Source organism: Cebidichthys violaceus, unplaced genomic scaffold (genome assembly GCF_023349555.1).
Source record: "Cebidichthys violaceus isolate CVI_PGR_0920_01 unplaced genomic scaffold, fCebVio1.0.p SCAF_9, whole genome shotgun sequence".
Classification (NCBI taxonomy): Eukaryota; Metazoa; Chordata; class Actinopteri; order Perciformes; family Stichaeidae; genus Cebidichthys; species Cebidichthys violaceus.
Genome location: NW_027176975.1, coordinates 10,032,571 through 10,045,019, shown reverse-complemented (window position 1 = coordinate 10,045,019; position 12,449 = coordinate 10,032,571). Strand labels below are relative to the sequence as shown.

The following is a 12,449-nucleotide window of genomic DNA, read 5'->3' as shown; positions in this document are numbered from 1 at the left end:
CTGTCTTTTGTGCTGCCAAGGTAGATGTTTCATCACTTCGCATTATGTTTTCTGTGAAGCATACTATCAATGCATCAAAAGGGGAATGGATACAGGGAAAGACAGACAAGAAGAGAAAAGGACAGTGAGCTCATGGGAAGTCTCGCTTGTCTTTCTCTCCCTCTCTGTGTGCTGTTACAGAAATAGCTCTGCGGTCCCTTCATTCCTCAGCCTGCGAACCATGTGTTCTATTGAGGAGTTTGGCAGAAGCGTCTGAACACTGGTCAGTACAGCTACGGGAGCCTTAACAAAAGACTCCCTAGCCTGGACTGGGCAAAAATTAGAAGCTATGCTATACCTGGTGCCAGTTGCTTTCATTGTCCAAATGCAGTGTCATTCTTCCTGGGATGCGTTATCAATGTGATTTTAATTTCCCATTAAATATTGAATTAACCTCTTTTCGTTCTCTCTCTCCTTTTCCCTTTCTCCAGGGCCCTCTCCATGGATATAGACACAGACTATGAGCGGCCCAATGTGGAAACCATTAAATGTGTGGTGGTAGGGGATAATGCAGTAGGCAAGACCAGGCTAATCTGTGCCCGGGCCTGCAATGCCACCCTCACACAGTATCAGCTGCTTGCCACCCACGTGCCAACCGTCTGGGCCATCGACCAGTACCGTGTATGCCAGGAGGTGGGCACTAACATACACATCAACACACAGCCAAACACAGTGTGGAAAGAGCCACATATAGGCACACTCTGGTACACCGTTGGACATGTTACTGAAGCTTATTCTGTTTATTGTTCATATGTATCACAGGGGAAAACCTCTCTCTTCAGGCCTATGAAATACAACTTGATTCTAAAAATGTTGACCGTGAAGTTTGACATTGTGCATTGTTTTTTTTCCCTTCCTGAGTGATTCCATAATCCTTCAATATCACTACAACGTGAAAATAAAGTTAAGATGTGACTGTTTTGCAGGTGTTAGAGAGATCTCGTGATGTAGTGGATGAGGTCAGTGTGTCCCTGAGGCTGTGGGACACGTTCGGGGATCATCACAAAGACAGACGATTTGCCTATGGCAGGTGAGCAGATACATACACAGTAACACCTTGCAACACGATCCTTTTTCACACTTGGTGCATCCAAGACATTGCTCTGTCTTTGTCTTGTCTCTGTAGAATTTGTATGGCCTTGACACAATTTCTTTGGGCTAATATGTGACCAAATTCCTTGCCGGGCGGTTTAAGAGAAAGAAACTTATATGAGAATGCAATTCGTCTGTCACACGCACATAAAAATGCCCGCATAACATTTACCTACCCAAAAGTTGTTTTTATGTGTGTAATCCGGCTGCCACGCTTTTTAGTTGAACTCTGCTCTCAAGCTGTTACATCCTTCCTCCACCAGACATGATTGGATCATCGCTCTATCCTCTTACTCCCTTTCCCTTTATCAAAGCTGCTTTATTGGCATGAAATGTAAAAGTACTTATTGCCAAAGCAAAATCAGCAAATACCAATTCAAACGACAGTGACCAAACTTGACCACATGACAGTAACACAGAAAAGTGAAGATACATTTCATACATTATTAGATGAGCCATAACCAGATACAAACATCAACACACACACACACACATGCATGTACACATCACACTGTGCAATCTGTGAGTTCTCTCAAGGGTGGGTTGGATGCATGTTTGTGTAACATGTCACCCTGTCACCTTTTGGCAAGTGTGCATGCGTGACTGCGTTTGTGCATTTGTAGGTTGGATGTAGTTCAGTTTGAGGATCAAATTCCCTCTCTTCTGTTGTGTTCTTCCACTCCCTCAGTGTCTGTACATGTGTACATTGATCTGCCTCTATGTGTGTGTGTGTGTGTGTGTGTATGCGTTCTTGTTTGTCTGCATGTCCTGTATGCTTCGTCAGCCTGCAGTCAGCTGATTAAGATACAGTGCCAGCTCAGCTGTTTTCCGCCTGCCTGCCTCCCTGGTGTCTGCAGCTCCAGGCATCAACCTGCTCCTCCTTCTGTTCCTGCTCCTCCTGCACCTCTTGCTCCTCCTCCTCCTCCTGTATCTCCTCCTCCTGCACCTCCTGCTCCTGCTCCTCCTCCTCCAGCCGTGTTCATCCACTCATTCATTTAGGCCATGCCCTCTCCTCCGACCTTCCCTCAGACTCTCTTCTGCCTCACCTCCCCTCTCCCCCATCTCCCTCATTACCCTGTATCACAACTCCCATCATTAGCCTCCTCTATACCCTTGACACTTTGCTGCTCCCAAACCCTCTTCACATCTTCCTCCACTCTGTAGCCTTTTGTTGATATCAAAACTCAAAACATCACATTATTAGACAATACCCAGACTGTCACATGCTTTCGTTAGGAGAGGAACTTTCTGGTTGGAAAAACAATCTCAGCCTGAAAATAGGCTAAGCCGAACCTAACCTGAGCCAACCTCAACTTAATGTTCAATTTTTGTTAAGAAAATAAAAATCTAGTTTAAATAAGAAAAACAATATCATGTTGCTCTGGTGAGGATTGTTCTTGTAATCTGTTTTAGTAGCTTGTTATTCAGTTTTGTAATACTGTTAGACAGACTTAATGACTGACGAGAAGTGTTATGCCATGAGAGTCATTCATTGATTTATTGCAACAGAAAATCTGATTATCTGGGACATCTCTGCTGTGTTTGTTCGTGTGTCTATGTCTGTTTCTCTTTTTATATAATCTGGCAGCTAATGACCTTTGTAGTTTGAATCCACTACACACACACACACACACACACACACACACACACACACACACACACACACACACACACACACTAAATAACCAGTCACTGGTGGAGCTATTTATTATACATTAGTGCTGGGGGTAAATTATGATAGGCTCGCATGTGCTTTCTCATTCAGACAAACCTATATGTACACGTACACACATTGTTGACCTGCAGGTTGAACCTGGAAGTAGCTCTGCAGTGCAAAGCATCAGTACTAATGGATTAATCTGGTACTAGATTTGACTTACCTCACCTTAACTCTACTTTTGAAAGATTTATCAAGATTGTACAGGTTTAAAACATTTCTTGGGCTCATATTTTGTACAGTGTTATGCTATCATCAAGGCATACTGGCACAAACTAGGGCAGTAAAGCCTAGGTTGTAAAGAAAACCAAAGAACAAAGGCATGTACACATAACATGACCTCAAACAGACTAAACCATTGTAATGATCCTTTGACAAAGTGCTAATAGGGAGTCCTGTGTGTGTGTGTGTGTGTGTGTGTGTGTGTGTGTGTGTGTGTGTGTGTGTGTGTGTGTGTGTGTGTGTGTGTGTGTGTGTGTGTGAAATGTGATGTAATGCTTTAGTAGTGTTGTGTCCTTGGGAGTAGGAGCTTTTCGGAGATTACATTGGTGAGAGTAAAGTTGGACTATGGAACCTGTGTCAATGACACTGTAGAAAATGTCTGATATAGTGCTGTGTGCCTTAAAAAGTAATTCAACTTGTCACTCAGGTGTATGTTTGTAATGCAAAGTATTTTTATTAAACTTCTTCAAGGCTGTTTCTTTTTTGAAGATTTTTAAACGCTTGAAACTGTTGAATTTTATTCCAAAAGGGTGTAATTACCTCTCTTTGTTGGATTTTTTACCTGATTTGCACAAAATGAAGTAAATATTTTAAAAGTTAATGAATAAAACAAGCAGATAAGATTTTTTTACAGTAGCGTTGCCTTTGTCTATTCAGTAAATAGGCCATGTTGGCTGTACACAGGAGGGGAAAAGAGTCTGGTGTTTAGGTGGTTTGTAATGCTGCTGTTAAGTTCAGGATGTGGTTTAGCACCTCATGGCTTCTGGTGTACACTGAATACCTGATGAATGTCAAAAACAGGAATATATATTTCATTATCTGCAAGCTATTAATAAGTTACATAAGTGATGCTAATGCAAAGTAGGCCTGGTCTTGTGCTCCTGGGGTCAAAGCCCTGTGTTGTGTTGTTTTAAGAAGTAGATCATTTAGGAATTATAGATTCTTGCATGGTAAGCATTGTACTGGTACTAAATGATCCGTCTCACTGACACAGAGCTTGATTTAACATTACCTAGAAACACACACAAATGCGCAAACATGCCACAGATGTATCAGCACCAGAGAATAGCTGTAAGTGCTGCTGTGTGCTTGCTTAAACACATCGGGTGAGGAAATGAATTTGTGTGTGTGTGTGTGTGTGTGTGTATCCTGATCTATTCTTAGCCTTCTCTTTGTGGTCCATGTAGCCTTGCAGGGCTTAGGGATATTTACGTAAGAGAGAGAAAGAGAGAGAGAGAGAGAGAGAGAGAGAGAGAGAGAGAGAGAGAGAGAGAGAGAGAGAGAGAGAGAGAGAGAGAGAGAGAGAGATGGGCCACACAGATCACCAGCCCAGAGGCCCCGACAAACTCACGCGCACACACAGTCCCACCCACACACATGTGTCTTGTGACCCCAGCTTTCTGGATGACACTGTCGATGCTCCCACAATGCTTTGCAGCAGCTGAACAAGCTTCTTCCATACACATATCACACATGTTTTAACATAAACTGACAAGATGTTCAGTGACTCAGTACTGACCCTTTTTTTCTTTCCTTCCTTTCTGTCCCCTTTACTCCATCAAAGGCCGTATGCCTTCTCTCTGCTGACATCTCTTGCTTATGACACAACAAATCTGCTCCTCCCTGCCATCTTTTTTTTCCATCTTATCTATGATCTCTGTTAGGTTATAAGTACATGAAATGAAGACTTTTTCTACCCCTCCTCTCCCTGTAGGTCTGACGTAGTGGTGCTTTGCTTCTCTCTGGCTAATCCCAATTCCCTGCGCCACGTACGCACCATGTGGTTCCCGGAGATCAAGCACTTTTGTCCCCGGACGCCCATCATTCTGGTTGGCTGCCAGCTGGACCTGCGCTATGCCGACCTTGATGCAGTTAACCGTGCACGGCGACCCCTAGCCAAGTGAGACGCCTTCTTCATCATGCATTAACAGTCAAATTCAGAACATGCGCGCCGGTGTCTGCAGTTTATCAATGATAAGTATTAGCAGCGTGACAGTAACTGAATCACGTCAAATAAGACATTAACAATTGCTCTACCTATCATTGATTGATATTATGAAGAAAAACCTCTATGGTGTTTCCAGTCATTTTTTGGCTGCTCCATATATTAACTGTAATCCTAATTTTTCCATCATAAAAGTATGTAATAGTATTAGTAATAGTAAAATGAAAGTATAAATATATGTTGTTAAAATTAGTTCTCAGATGAAGAAATCCCACATTGTGTAAAAGATCCTCAACTTCCTGCTTCTCTTTACTTATACTTTTATTTACATCTTTATCTGAACACTGTCGTCTTTACATTATTATCTCTTCCTGTCCCACAGACCAATCAAACCTACCGATATCCTTCCCCCAGAGAGAGGCCACGAGGTGGCAAAGGAACTTGGGATTCCCTACTATGAGACCAGTATTGTTGCCCAGTTTGGAGTCAAAGATGTCTTTGACAATGCCATCCGAGCCGCCCTCATCTCCCGTCGTCACCTGCAGTTCTGGAAGTCCCACCTGAAAAAGGTCCAGAGGCCCCTTCTCCAGGCGCCATTCCTGCCTCCTCGTCCGCCTCGCCCCATCGTGGGCATCCCAGACCCGCCTCCCACAGACGGCGAGGGCCCTGATTCCCTTTTCTGCCAGCCACTGTGTACAGATGTTCTTTTTCTTCTGCACGGTGGTGCCACTCGCGTATTTGCACACAAAGTATATCTGGCAACATCCTGCTCCAAGTTCTATGACCTTTTCACCCTTGATCTTGGTGGATCATGCATGGGGCCATGGGGGGAGGAACAGGAGAGCAAGGACAACTTGGAGAGTGGAGAGGAAGAGGAGCAGAGCAGGAGAGGAGCCAAGGAGCAAGCTGGGCGCACTAAGAGCCTGGACATTGATAAAGACGGGGTAGATGGAGGAGTACGGGGCCTGAATCGACCCCAGCTGCTCCAGCAGGGCTCTTTGAGGACTTCCCAGAGTGATAATGCGCTCCCCTCTCGAGCCCACTACTCCATGGGAGCACTAGGGACTGGTCGAGCACTCTCAGGATGGGGAAGGGGGTTCCTGAGTGTGTGTCTGGAGCATGTTGATGATCCCATGACGGGACGACCACGACTCATGACTGTGGTAGCCATGGATGCGCTTATACAGGAAGAACCATTCAAGGTGATGGACTTTAAAGCAACAATATTTAAAAAAAACATATTCTTTCATCATTGTGCAATAGAACATAAATCTGTTGATGTGAATATTAGAAATGTTTGGCATATTACTGCAGGCTACAAAAGCTTTTTGGTGTTTTCACAGTTGTTCCAAAGCTGTATATTTGACTTCTGAATTTGTTCTGGTTTCAGGCGGTGCTTCAGTACCTGTACACTGGTAGTCTGGACGAGGGCCGAGGGGATCTGATGCAGGTGGCCACCATCGCAGAGCTGCTTGAGGTGTTTGACCTGCGGATGATGGTGGCCAATGTTCTCAACAGAGAGAGCTTCATGAACCAGGAGATCACCAAGGCTTTCCACGTCCGCAGAGCCAACCGCATCAAGGAGTGTCTCAATAAAGGCACTTTTGCTGGTAAACCATTGTGCCAACAACTCAGTGCCTCAATACTTTCAGTAGCATTGGTGTCATTGTAGATGTTTTCCATATATGCACCAGTCATTCGTTTGACTGTAGGTGTGTGCATGTGTGTGAGAGTGGAGGATTATGAAAAGCTGATGAGGAGAATGTGCGAGAAAGACATTAAATATTTAGCTAATGTCCAGCATTCTTTCTCCATCTCTGGAAATGTACACTTTGTGTACATTTTGATCACATACTTGCCATTGAATACTTGCCAACAAAGATGCATTTTATATGTTGTGGTTTCCCTGGTTTCTGAAGTCCTTTTAAAGTCATCAGGTGATTTGATGACTGTTGTTTCAGTCTGCTCGGTTGTCTTGTGTCAGCTCTCGTGTGTATCCTGTGTGTTGTGGGTGTGCGGTGTTGTCTGCTCCCCTAAGCTGTTTTGTATGCATGTTGTCACAGCATTTGCAGCCAGAGCCAGAGATCAGCTGTCTCTAAATAAAGCCTGTCTCACATTCACTTCTCTCTGTAATTTATCTGTTGTCTTCATGATTATAGTAATGGTAATCTTCATATAAAGTGCTAATAAGAGATTCTATTGATAAAATAAGCAGGAACAACTGTATTATCAGACTTGCTCAACCCAGTTATTATTCAAGGATTGTTTTTAAGATAGATGAAATCCTTTGCTTTCAGATTTTGCCCATTGCAACATTAATACACTAATATAGTTGCTGTGTTCCTTATCAACACTTTCTCTACCAAAGCTGTAGTCCAGATTCCACACAGGATTTACTCCATGACCTACTGCCCTGCGTCTGCTCTCCTTCCCTTACTCTGTGTCAAACGCTGTTATGCCCTTCTGTCAATTTATCTTTCTGTCTGTCTACCTGTGTCTATGTCTCTGTGTGTGTCTGTCTGTCTGGCCTTCTGCCTGTGTGTGTGTGTGTGTGTGTGTGTGTGTGTGTGTGTGTGTGTGTGTGTGTGTCTGGATGTCTGCCTTGTCTGTCTTTCCCCCTCTGTAGCTTGGGCTTCTGTGGCACTCCAAGAGATGAATGCTCTTTTCCCACCCCGGTTTTAGATGTGGTGTTTCGACTGGACGATGGCTGCCTCCCGGCCCACAAGCCCCTGCTCATCTCCAGCTGCAGCTGGATGGCTGCCATGTTCCGAGGCTCTTTCATGGAAAGCTACATTGAGGAGGTGAGTTCAGACATACCGAGATGAGCTTCAGGATGGAGTTAACTTGTAAGTTTTGAGCAGGGATTTAGTTTTTGTGTCCTGAATCTTAGAAAGGTAACTCAGGTCAGCCTTTAGGAGCAACTTAAGCATGCTCCTGTACCAAACAACAGCAACAACATCTGATAAAAGAAGGGAGTAAGCAAAGGTGAATAGGTTGCTTGGATAAGGTTTATTACTTAATAGATGTCTTACCCTCCTGACATTGTAAATCCTGCAAATGGTATGTCTATGTGTTTTCATTGTGTGCTTCTGGTATGTGAAGGTTTACAGCTCAGCGTGCCTGAGGCCTTTTATCAGATTGACCTACAAATTGTTGTTTCACCTGCAAATGTGGTTGAAACTCTGCAATTACTAGATCCCCGGAGGCCTTGCACACATAAGGAGTGATGATAATACAGTAGCCCGGCTTGACTTGGACTTGCCCCTTAAAGACTTGAGACTTGACTTGCCAAAAAGGACTTGTGAGCATCTCTGACACACAGACATACTTTTTTTCCACACATCCCGTGATAGCAGAATCAGGATGTTTCACTAACCTTGTCTCAGTACTCAAAGTAAGCCCAGAATAGTCCCTCTTTTGAGGTCAGCATTCTCCAAGTGGTGGGTCTGGTTACTTCAGGTGTGCTCTCTCTCACCTGAGGTCCGGCTTCTGTGCATGTGCAGCGGACTTGACCTAATCAGAGAAAGTTCATGTCTCCGTCTGTCTTTAAGTCGCCTCGCCCTGGACTGTGTTGCCGAACCAGATCCTCTGGGGTATGATTACTTCCACTGTCAGTAGGGCTAATGTTACATAGATTCAGGCCCTCAGAAGGATTGGAAGTAATCAGAGAGGGACAGACAAGGAATACAGATGTTGTGTGTCCAGTTTAGGTGTAAAGCTCAAAGTTATAGAAGGCATGTTAGGAGAAAACTAAACTATTTAGTTTTTTTGTATTTCCATGGCATGGATTTTATTCCAGAACACACCATGTGAGTGGGTGTGAAAAGAAGCCATTGCAGCTATTGTGGAAGGTGGTGAACACAGGACATCAGCATCACTGAGGGGGCACAGTGTTTGGTGCTGATGGGCTGCCGGTGTCTATGGTTACTCTAAATGGTTCATGTTAGTGGCTAATGTGGCATTGTTTGTGGCATGAAGCTTGCACAGCATAGAAGACAGGTGCACTGGAGACAAAGACTCAAAGGCTGACTGCACAATGAAAGTGCCGGCACTTGTGTTTATGAGAGTGTATACAGTATATTTGCATGTAAATGTATCTGCATTTTTACATTGGTATTTAATGTGATTTATATGCTAATGGTAAGCTGCAGTTACTTATTTCCTTCTTTAATAGGCAAAGATGTGAAGTGTTGCTAATGCACAGATTGTATTTACAGAATTGCCATGACATTGACTCACAACGTATTGTATTCACCTTGAGGCACACATCTTCACGGATAAATGATATTTTGAAAAGCAGTGTCAGTAGTTGTTAGCAGAAATGCTTACTAAAACACTTAACACTGGTCTTTCATAGAAGCAGAGCATTTAGAGCAACAACTTCAACAAAGTCAACTATTTTGACACGGCAGATGGTGCAGTTCTGTTCAGTTACTGTAAAAGAGATTCCATGCTGGAGAAAGTAATAAGAGATGTAGATGTTGGAGATTTACAAAAAATAAGTGAAAAATGTATCAATGACAAGATGAGTCTATGACCCATTTACTCAGTTTTTATACAGGGCAATATTCTTAGACATATTCAAAATAAACCAAATTGTTTGATAGATTTCCACAAAATCTATCAAATTAAATGAGTGGAACAACAGGAAAATGTAACAGTTAATGGGTTATGTTTATGAAAAATCATCATATTATCATTTTGCATCTGTTGTCTTAGGTTTGGGAAGATCATCATATAAATCTATTATATGAAAATGTACAGAACCTGTAAATATAACTGAGAGTAGCATGTGATCAGCCCGTGCTGTTCTATTTCCATGCTCACATCACACTTCTCAGTATTTTTAGATTCACACATTTCAGTGGCGATGCTGTTGTGTGATAACATGACTATTCTAGTTCAGTGCAGAACAGCATTAAGATATGTGTTTCAACCTAATTTGTTATCATTATCATCATTATTACTCAGAAAAAAAGAGGAAACAACATGTCCTTTTTTTCCCTGCAGAGGAAGAATGACGTCAAGTTTCTTACTCTTTCTCTTAAACTTTGTACCTGGTCTGTGGTGGCGGCTGTATGACTCACTGCTTTTCCCTGTCCCACACATTATTTTGAGTTTTGACTCTGAAGTATTTTACATTCATTACTGATTACTTCTTTAAATTTTCAATTCCATTGAGCTGAGGCCTTTTTTAAGCCTTGGAGGACTGATATATCACATTTACACCTTTTTCTTTTCCTTTTTATCATTAGATTTGATCATTGTTTTCTCTCGGAGTGGAAGATTTATTTGTTTATTTGCACAATACACATATATAAAAAGACAGTGAAAATGTAAACAAATTTGAACATTGTGCACGAGAGATTGAAAACATAAAATGGCTCAGGAAGATACCTGACCTATTAGATATCAATAGTACTTGAAAAATGGATAAAGGTTAAAAAAGGATAAAAAACAAAAAAAATACAAAATTGCATAATCCAGTTTCCGTAGCAGTTCTACAAAGATTGATAAACATGTACAACTTACTTTAAGTTTGCAAGTTGAGATGCAATACAACAAAATCCAGGAAGTGTTTTAAAACTGTCCTATATGGTTTTGCAAATAATGTAAACTTGCACTAAACTATTAATTGAGCTCTAGGACGGCAGACTGAGGGGACAAAAGAACACGTGTCAGTACAGCTGATGGGTGTTTTCCATACTGTGGATATGTCCATTCATTTATGCTTCCTGTCCCCAGCTGGGGCTTCAAGTTCTAGAGACCACCCTTGTCGTGGTGTTGTAACATTTTTGTCATAACGAGAGGTCGCGGCAAGTTGACATTCTCCTAATTGGCTATGGTAGTGGAAGTTGAAGAGCCTCTCAGTGGGTACACTTAGAGAGCTCCTGGAGGGGGCAGGTCATCGCTTCCATTATCTTGCCTTCCTTTCGTCCTTCCTGGCTTAGACTGCATCACCTGCCACTGACTTTTGTGTTTGCTGTTTGTCCAACTCTCAGTAATTAGGAACATTAAAAGGTCTTGCTCTTTTTATTCATGTATGCATATAACTACCAAGCAGCATGACCAGTGTCTTTTGTAGCTAAGGTCTGATTGATGGTATGGCGACATCTAGAGGTCATTGCAGGTGATTGTTTTTATTTTGTATAATGGTCTCTGGTTCTGCACTTTTTCCCCACTACAAAACATTGCCCGATTGGTTTATATATTGTTTGACCCTAATAATAAAAACATGTTTTGCTGTGCGTGTCTGGACTCTCTATTGCTCACATCACTAGCCCCCAGACAGCACTGTCATCTGATCCTAGATCAAAAAGACTGCTACCAGAACAGCATGTCCTCTGCCCTTTACCTCCAAATACACACTGCACTGCTTTAATTGATGTTACTGTCTTTTTTTCACCCACTCCATTTCTAGCCATTACGCTTACAGTATATATATTATTTTATATTAAATTCTCATGAAAATGAATGTCTATATTTGTGCCCATTCATGTCCACCTTCATTTTCAGCCCTTCTTTCCTCATGTATATTTGTTTTGTTTTGTTTCTATGATCTGGTCATTTTCCAGGTATCCATTCCTAACACCACTGCAGCCTGTATGCGCGGGGTGTTGGAGTTCCTGTATTGCGGTCTGCTGACACCCTGTCCTGGTCTGGAGCCCATAGAACTTATTATTCTTGCCAACCGTCTGTGTTTGCCACGCCTTGTCGCCCTCACAGGTAAAGACTCTCTCTGCAGAGTTACCACCACTTACTTGAATGTCTTCTTTCGAATATATGTTGCAGAATATGGTTATGATCAAGCTTTATCAGGCACAAATGACCTTTTCATCAGTGACTGAAAAGATTGTAGGTGCAGTGAGTTGTTGCTCGTTGCAGACTGCTAGACAGACTAAGAATTTATGAATGGGAGATAAATATGTCAGCCCATGTCAGTGGTGCATGTAAACAGTAATGTTGACTTGATTATGTGCATTTTATGCATCTCCAGAACAGCATGCTGTGGATGAGCTTCTCCACTTGACAGCAAAAGGAGGTGACATTGATGGACAAGTGTTGGCTTACCTCGAGCTTGCACAGGTCTGTTCTTGCAAAACTCTTCTTCAAATGATCAATTTATAATTTACCAATGACAAATTTTACGTTGTGTATTTTTTTTTTTTACTTATCTCACCCATAAACTTTTAAACTTCTCTCACAGCTGTAATAACTCATTTCTCCTTTGTTTTTTTTTGTTTTTTTTGCAGTTCCACAATGCCAAGCAACTATCAGCTTGGTGTCTCCATCACATCTGCACAAATTATAATAGCATCTGCCGCAAGTTTCCCAAAGACATGAAGGTCATGTCTGCAGGTACAGGCACCTCGCCTCTCCCAAACCCCTTTCACACATGCAGCTTTCCCTTCAGTAAAACTACTGAACTACTTC

General features: G+C 42.3%; 1 protein-coding gene across 5 annotated transcripts in view; it reads left to right on the top strand.

The window, feature by feature from the left end:
- rhobtb4 (Rho related BTB domain containing 4) overlaps positions 1-12,449 on the top strand; it is a 40,342-nt gene that overhangs the window by 22,049 nt on the left and 5,844 nt on the right. For all 5 annotated transcript variants that reach the window (XM_068702804.1, XM_068702803.1, XM_068702806.1 and 2 more), the window contains 9 exons: positions 471-672; positions 966-1,069; positions 4,785-4,970; positions 5,398-6,217; positions 6,406-6,625; positions 7,698-7,816; positions 11,591-11,741; positions 12,013-12,101; positions 12,269-12,374. In XM_068702804.1, the coding sequence (XP_068558905.1) occupies positions 481-672; positions 966-1,069; positions 4,785-4,970; positions 5,398-6,217; positions 6,406-6,625; positions 7,698-7,816; positions 11,591-11,741; positions 12,013-12,101; positions 12,269-12,374 (1,987 nt within the window). In that variant the 5' untranslated portion in view covers positions 471-480. The remainder of the gene's footprint in view (positions 1-470; positions 673-965; positions 1,070-4,784; positions 4,971-5,397; positions 6,218-6,405; positions 6,626-7,697; positions 7,817-11,590; positions 11,742-12,012; positions 12,102-12,268; positions 12,375-12,449) is intronic.